This window comes from Drosophila pseudoobscura, chromosome X (assembly GCF_009870125.1).
Source record: "Drosophila pseudoobscura strain MV-25-SWS-2005 chromosome X, UCI_Dpse_MV25, whole genome shotgun sequence".
NCBI classification, from domain to species: domain Eukaryota; kingdom Metazoa; phylum Arthropoda; class Insecta; order Diptera; family Drosophilidae; genus Drosophila; species Drosophila pseudoobscura.
Window position 1 is genome coordinate 51,406,797 of NC_046683.1, and position 8,447 is coordinate 51,415,243.

An 8,447-nucleotide genomic window follows, 5' to 3' on the forward strand; every position below is an offset into this window, starting at 1 on the left:
TCTTGCCTCTAAGCTGTTCTGGCCACCTCAAGCCGATGCCAAAGTCTAGACCTCACATAAATCTCCGACTGTAAATTAATTTCGACTTTTAATTATACCTTTTTTATTCCGGGCTACCGTTGTAGGAGCCAGTCCCCCCCCCCCTCCCCCGTCTCAAGGTCAATCAATGGGGCAGGGAGATCCGTTAATGCAATAACTCATGTGTCTCGGAGTGTCTCGGAGTGTTACGGAATATATACAGCTTTTTTGTGGGATCTCTGGCGGATCGCATCAAAATCAAATTAGTTCCAAGCGTTGATTTTTCTTCGACTGTGGCGCTTCATGCTCGTTGATTTCCAGCTAATTTCGGTTTCGTTGCCTTACAAAAGTGTAATTATAATGCGAGTAGCAGCCGGCGAACGAACGCATTTATCGCCGAGATCGGGGCACACACACACACATCCGCTCTTTGATATAAAGCTTGTAATTACGTAGCTAATTTACATGAATTTTGCAAGCAACAACAACCGGTACATCCTTTACCCCCCCATAAAGGGGGGGGGGGAATGGGGGAGATTCCACCCAAAAGTAGAAGTAGAAATTTCCCAAGAATAAATATTTTCTCTCCAGCCAAAGTAGGCGCTGAAAAATGCGAATGTCGGCCTCAACCTGAACCTGGACCTGGTCCCTGGCTTTGGCTTTGGCTTTGGCTTTGGCTTTGGACTATCAGCTATTTGGCATCATCATGGTCATGGCGTGGTCACGTCACACAGGGCCATCGCTGTTGACCATCATTGACGTTGGCTATTTCTCTCTCGCTCCTCCTCCTCTTCCTCCTCTGCTCTCCCTCCCTTCCTCCCTCTGCTGTGTGTGCGGCGATTGTCAATGATAGCCAGAAAGAAGGAAAAAAGATTGCCTCACAGAAGCCGACGGTGCAAATACACTGGCAGATACCCAACCCTGCATACAGTGCCGGACGTAAGTGTTGGCACAGCAAACATTTTCAAGTTTACTGCTGTTTTTAAACATTTTCCAATGCAATTTTCACAAGAAACATAATTTTTTCCAATAAAATAATTAGTTTTCTATAAGAAAGGCTAACTTTTAAAAGCCTCAATTTATTGCATCATTTTTGTAAAATTCTTTAAACAAAAAATGATCTTAAATTTGCGTCGTTGTCATCCGTTAAGTGCACAGGCTAGTGCGCAGGGGTCTTGCCCCTTAGTATTTAATATTTTGATTAAATATTTTCATATTTGGTTTAATTATATTTCCCACAATTTGAATTTTTGTTATATTTTTTATAAGTGTTTTAATTTATTTTAACTTATTTATTTCATGCTCTATACTAGCTCTAAACGTTTGATTTATGTTTTATTTGCACTAACCAGATTTAATTTAGTATTTGTGCAGAATGTTATTTATTTCAATTTAATAAATATCAATTAAAATTTTTAGAAAAATTTAAGAAAATTTTAATCTTACATAATTTCCTTTCGTCTTATTACTTTTTTTATTTATTTATATATTTTTTATTACATTTATTTAATTTTTTGATGAATTTATAAATTTATTATTTGTTTTATTTTTTTAATGAATTTATCAATTTATTTTGTATTTTATTTATTTATTTTATTTTTTTAATGAATTTATAAATTTATTTTGTATTTTCATTATTTATTTTATTTTTGTAATGAATCTAAAAATTTATTACTTATTTTATTTATTTTTTATTGAATTTTTGCATTTATTGGTTAATTTATATTTATAGATTTTCTGCGAATTTGTATATTTTTTGCGCTTCTAAAGGATTATATATTTTTTTTAAATATTTTTTTAGAACTTTTATGTTTAAAACAAACTGAGTTAAATTTAATTTAATTTTTTTTGTATTTAAAAATGGTTGCATTTTGTTTTGCGAGGCCACTTTTCCTTGAGTGCAAGTCGGGCCTTCCCCGTAAACAATTTACACAGAATCTTCGCAGATCGCAGTACCCGCCATCTGCGGAAAGGGTATACAGAGTCGTGGCCAACAAGTGGCGCATCGCTGGGGCCTGTCTGTCCTCATTTGCATTCGGGGCCGCCTCGGGCAGGAGACAGTCGGCGGAGAAATTCTTGAAATTTTCTACATATGACATGCCACGCCCCAGTCGCAGAGTCCCCTCCCCTCCCCAACCCCCCGGCATCCTCTATTCTGCCGCTGTCGCTGCCGCTGCAAATGGTCAAATTATTTCCTTTTCCGCATTTTCCAGCCAAAGCATTCACGCGCACGAAAGGATTTCTTGTAATTTGGCTGCGACTTGAAAAGATATGCCTCGAAGAACGGATCAAACAGGAGATGATGATGGGCGGGAGGAAGGGGCTGGAGGGATGATGAAAGGGATTCAGATTCAGATTCAGATTCAGATTCGGATTCAGATTCTGTGGCTCTGTGGCTGTGGCTGCCAGCCGCCTTTGCTTTTTGGCGACTTCGCATTTTTATTTGTGAATCATTTTTATCCCTCTCCCCCTCTCCATCTCTCTCCCCCTCTCCCTCTCTCTCTCTCTCTTTCCCTCCTTCATTTATTCCTTTCTCGGTTGTGCCTTCTGCCTTTGCGGTGGTTTGTTGTGCGGCTTTTGTTTTATCAAAAAAAAAAAAAGAAGAAAGAAAGAAGGAAATAAAAGCAGGGGCCATGATGTGTGTGTGTGTGTGTGTGTGCCTCCTCTCACGGGGCAGATTGAGTCCGTTTGTTCAATGATGGGCTGCCTGGATTGGGCTTCAGGGATTCAGGATACAGGGATCCTGCATCTGCATTTTGCATCCGTGCATTATGCACACTCATTACCCTTACCCCCCCGTACCCCTCTACCCCCTTACCCCTTCTTCTACCCCCATTATCCTTGTGCGCTCGTTCACTTTCATTTCACATTTCACATTTTTTCGCGTTTCGCATTTGTTTTTTTTTTCCTTTTTTTTCTTTTTTTTCCTTTACTTTTATTATTATTTGATGGTCCCCGCCCCTTACCCCCGTTTTTCTTGCCACTTGAGACATTGCTTTGTTCTGCTTTCATGCCATACGCTGCGAAGGGGTTAACATATCGTATCGTACCCCAAAAAAGGCTTTTAACGTGAGACCAAAATGCATTCTGCATTCGAAATTTCGTTCAATTTCATTTCATCTTTTGCAGATTTTTTTTTTTATAGATTTTGCACAGACTTTTCTTACTTACGTTTTTTATAGATCGTTCATAGATTTTTCATAGAAATTTCACAGATTTGTCAAAGTGTTTTCATAGAAATTTCAGAGTTTTCTTAGATTTTTTTAGATTTTTCATGAATTTTGCCCAGATTTTGTATAGATTTTGCACAGATTTTTCATAGGTTTTTTCATAGGATTTTTCAGAGTTTATTCAGATATTTTTTCATATGTTTTTCAAAGAAGTTTTTTTTTACAGATTTTTCTTTCTGATAGATTTTTTCTTAGATTTGTACAGATTTTTAATAGATTTCTTGCAGATTTTTCCTACATTTTTCATAGATTTTGTATACAGATTTCAAAGATTTTTCATCAATTTTTTGTAAATCTTTCATAGATTTTACATAGAATTTTTCCCGATTTTTTCTGAGTTTTCATATATTTTTTGCAGATTTTTCACAGATTCTCCACATATTTTTCATTTATTTTTCATAGATTTTTCACAGATTCTCCACAGATTTGTCAAAGTTTTTCATTTATTTGTCACAATTTTTGTTACACATTTTTTGCAGATTTTTCATATATTTTTCATTTATTTTTCATATATTTTTCATAGATTTTACCTATTTTTTCCTAGATTTTTGTAGATTTTTCAGAGATGCTCCACAGATTTCTCATAGAATTTTCATAGATTTTTTGCAGATTTTTCACATATTTTTCAAAGATTTTTCCTATTTTGTTCATAGATTTTTTACAAATTTTTCATAGATTTTTCCCAGATTTTTCATACATTTTTTATAGAGATTTTAAAGTTTTTTCATCAATTTTTCATATATTTCTCATAGAATTTTCCTCGATTTTTCCCTGATTCTCCACAGATTTCTCATAGAATTTTCCTATTTTGTTCATAGATTTTTTACAGATTTTTTCACAAATTCTTTAAAATTTTTTTACAGATTTTTGAGAGATTCTTGAAATATTTGTCATATTTCAAAGTCGTAAACAATTTCGAAACGAAGTAATCGTTGCCCCAAACTTAATACCCAGTTGTTTGTGTGCTTTTCCGTCGGGGTCCCAGGTCTCAGTCTTCAGTAGAAATACGAAGATACAGTATCGTTTCGTCACTTAAAAAGTGTTCAAGTTTGAGAGTATAAATTCTAGTACGACTGCTGGAAGCAGTAATTGGAACGCGTGTCCCCTTCCCGGTCTCAAACTCGACGCGCAGGAGGGAGCGCCAATGTGGTAGCCGTTCGGCCCCAACCGCTTGTGGGCTTTCCAGTGACCTTTGTGTGACTCTAGCAAAGGACCTTCGGGGGTCGAATATGAATGCGGATCCCTCGGACTACTCGGACGAGGATCACGGCGACGCGGACCGCTCGATGCACAGCTGCAACAGTTCCCCGTCCTCGTACAGCATGCACACCGACAGCGATGAGGACACCTGCACCGAGATACTCCTCCCGGAGCGGGAGGCCAAGCCGAGCGGCGCCGACCAGGACGACTTCAAGTACGAGGTGCTGTCCGTCACGCAGATCGTCCAGCACCAGTGGCAGATCATCGACGAGGTGAACAGCGTGCTGAGCCTGCCGCCGCAGATCACCCGCTGCATCCTCAATCAGTACAAGTGGAACAAGGAGCGGCTCTTCGAGGAGTACTTCGACAGCAGTCCGGAGGAGTTCTTCCAGCGGGCGCATCTCGTCAATCCGTTCATCAAGGCGCCGGCCCACGTCAGCTTCGAGGGCAACGGCGTGGGCGGCCAGGAGGAGGACATCTGTGGCATCTGCCTCTGTCCCAGCGACGACCTGCGGAGCCTGGGCTGCGGCCACAAGTTCTGCAGCGATTGCTGGAAGCAGTACCTGGCCCAGAAGACCTTCGGCGAGGGTCTCGGCCACAGCATCGCCTGTCCGGCGGAGAACTGTGAGATAGTCGTCGACTACGTGTCCTTCCTGATCCTGGCCGACGACAGGGAGGTGATTGGCCGCTACCAGCAGCTGATCACCAACACCTTCGTGGAGTGCAACGCCCTGCTGCGCTGGTGCCCGGCCCCGAGCTGCTGCCGAGCGATTCAGGTCAACAATCCGGAGGCACGCGCCGTGCGCTGCAAGTGCGGCCATCAGTTCTGCTTCGGGTGCGGCGAGAACTGGCACGAGCCGGCCAGCTGCTCCCTGCTGCGGCAGTGGCTCAAGAAGTGCCGCGAGGACTCGGAGACCTCCAACTGGATCGCGCAGAACACCAAGGAGTGCCCCAAGTGCAACGTGACCATCGAGAAGGACGGCGGCTGCAACCACATGGTCTGCAAGAACCCCAACTGCCGCTACGACTTCTGCTGGGTGTGCCTCGGCTCCTGGGAGCCGCACGGCTCCTCCTGGTACAGCTGCAACCGCTTCAACGAGGAGGAGGCCAAGAAGGCCCGCCTCGCCCAGCAGCAGTACCGCTCGACGATGGCCCGCTACCTGCACTACTACAACCGCTACATGAACCACATGCAGAGCCGCCGCCTCGAGCACAACATCTACGCCAAGGTGCAGGCCAAGATGAAGGCCATGCGGGAGACCATGACCTGGTTCGAGGTGCAGTTCCTCGAGGAGGCCGTCGAGGTGCTCTGCCAGTGCCGCGTCACGCTCATGTACAGCTATGTCTTTGCCTACTACTTGCGCAACAACAACCAGAAGATCATCTTCGAGGACAACCAGCGCGACCTCGAGAGCGCCACCGAGAAGATCTCCGAGTGCCTGGAGCGCGAGATAACGGCCCCCAATCTGCAGAGCATCCGCCTGAAGGTCCTCGATCTGTCGCACTACTGCGAGCGGCGGCGCTCCGTCCTGCTCTGCCACGTGCGCGAGGGCAACGAGAAGGACTGGTGGGAGTTCACCGATGACCCAGCCCGCACACAGCCTGCAGGCCCATAAATACCCATGCCCCAACCCAACCCAACCCGAAACCCATGCCCCAAAAAACAATCGAAACATTTCACTGAAGACTAATTGACCAACATTCTCTGTTCAAATCTTTCGGCCACTTGCTCGCTTTTAGGAGCCTACGAAATTCCACAATAAACGGCACGGATATACGTGAAAAAGATACGGGTATGGCATTTACTTAAACGGGTTTCAGGGGCGGATTAACGGATTTTTCACAGATTCTCCACAGATTCTCCACAGATTTCTCATAGATTTTTCCTAGATTTTTTGCAGATTTTTTACAAATTTTGAAAAGATTTTTCCTATTTTGTTCACAAATTTTTTACAGATTTTTCATAGATTCTTTATATATTTGTCATAGATTTTTCCCAGATTTTTCATACATTTTTTATAGAGATTTTAAAGATTTTTTATAAATTTTACATACATTTTTTCTTAAATCTGTCAGGGATTTCTCATAGAATTTCACCTATTTTCCCTGAGTTTTCATATATTTGTTGAAGATTTTTTACAGATTCTCCACAAATTTCTCATAGATTTTTCCTATTTTTTTCATAGATTTTTTTTACACACTTGTCATAGATTTTTCCCAGATTTTTCATACATTTTTTAAAGAGATTTTAAAGGAGCATTTAAAATTCCACAATAAACGGCACGGATATACGAGAAAATGATACGGAAATGGCATTTACTTAAACGGGTTTCAGGGGCGGATTAACGAGCCAATCGCAAGCGGGTTTTACCTTCTATTTTATTTATTTTTCTTTATTTTCTATAGATTTTTGAGGCATAAAATTCTGTAAATTCTTTGACCTTTTCCTTTGGGTATTTTCTCTTCCGCCCCAATCCCCCCCTCCCCCTCGCCGCACCACATTTATTTACGAGTATCTTTTATAATTATAACATAAATCAATCTGGTAAATTTTCTTGTTATACTTTTGCAGAGCCGCAGCGAGGCGATTAATGTCCGACAATGGACCACAAAATATGGCATGGCATAAGGAAAATCATAAATAAAGCCATATATTGCTTGGATTGGATTCGATTCGATTCGATTGGAATGGAACGGAACAGCCGTCCATCCGATGGAGTCCGAGTCGGAGACGGAGACGGAGTCGGAGGAGTACCCGAGTATATGAAAGAAATATTTCCTTATCGCGATGGCTTCCACGGCGAAAACGAGCGCCGCCGCCAGGTGCAAAAAGAAAAAAAAAACGTTGGCTTGGAAAAAGCCTTGGCCAATAGATTTACGGCAAACGGCAGCCAAGTCGTGCCTCTCTGTGGCTCTGTGGCTCTGTGGGTCTTTGGCTTTGGCAGAGTGTGAATTTTCGCACCCGTGATGAAGTTTCCAATTAAATTTTATTGGATTTCAAATTGAGGCTGCCGCCGCCAGTGGAGGGAAAGAGCGCGAACGAGGGAGCCTGATCGGGGATTGACTGGCTGGCTCTGGCCTGGCCCGGGCCTGGTAAATATTTGCGCACCATTGTTGTGGCAAGTGTTGAAAGTGGGCGGTTGCAGTGCCACCACAGCTCCCCATAATCGTCTCCGGCTCCACCGGCAGAGTGATTTCTTATGGCAGTTCAATTGCGGGGTCAGCAACGTGTCAGAATTCGAATTGCCACGTTGCCACATTGCCACATTGCAGATGCCACATACTATGCCACTCGTTGACTAATTTATGGATGCACTGTGGGAACACGCCTCTCAGCGGCAGAGCGAATTATCAAATGCATTTTTATGGGTGAAAGGAGAAAGAGAAAAGCGAAAAGAGAGAGAGAGAGAGAGAGAGAGAGAGAGACCCATTTTAAACATCTTTAGTGGCTCTAACTTTAAGCCCTCTCCATCTACTTTATTTACCCACAATATCGGCTTGGCCATAAGGCAGGAAAGTGCCGGTCCTCCTGCCCCATCTGTGGGCTCTCCATTCAACAAGTCAACAAACAGGCAGAGCGAGAGGGAGGGAGGGAGGGAGGGAGAGAGGGGGCGTCCTGCCTCCTTGGTCAAGAGATGTGCGCCCTCAAGTGCGTTTCGTATTAATTTTATTTATTGGCCACAGAATCCACAGGCCACAGACCAGCCCTAGACACCGCACCACCTCCACCCTCTCCCCCTGGCACCCCTCAACAGCTTAACGGTCACAGTTCGTGTCCTGCTCCAGGGGCCAGGGGCCAGGGGCCAGGGGGCTGCCTCTCTTGGGCTCCCGGCTTATTGAATTTTTATCTACAGTTTGCCTTTGTACTTACGGCGTCTCTCCTTCTCTCCCTCTCTCCCTCCCTCTCCCCCTCTCTCTCCCTCCTTCTCTGCCACTCGCCCGGGCGTTAGCTATTTGTATTATGGCAAATTCTTGAATTATGATACCCTGACAGTGCCG

General features: G+C 43.5%; 1 protein-coding gene across 1 annotated transcript; it reads left to right on the forward strand.

The window, feature by feature from the left end:
• The first annotated feature begins 4,197 nt into the window (after nt 1-4,197).
• On the forward strand, nt 4,198-6,238 carry LOC4813327 (potential E3 ubiquitin-protein ligase ariadne-1). The gene has a single exon (XM_001353735.4). It carries the CDS (start codon nt 4,478-4,480, stop codon nt 6,062-6,064), a length of 1,587 nt encoding a protein of 528 aa, XP_001353771.2. The 5' UTR covers nt 4,198-4,477; the 3' UTR covers nt 6,065-6,238.
• Nucleotides 6,239-8,447: the final 2,209 nt, after the last annotated feature.

Bases quoted from the DNA above. Each gene is read 5' to 3' on its own strand.
- LOC4813327 (XM_001353735.4), top strand. From the start codon at position 4,478: ATGAATGCGGATCCCTCGGACTACTCGGACGAGGATCACGGCGACGCG.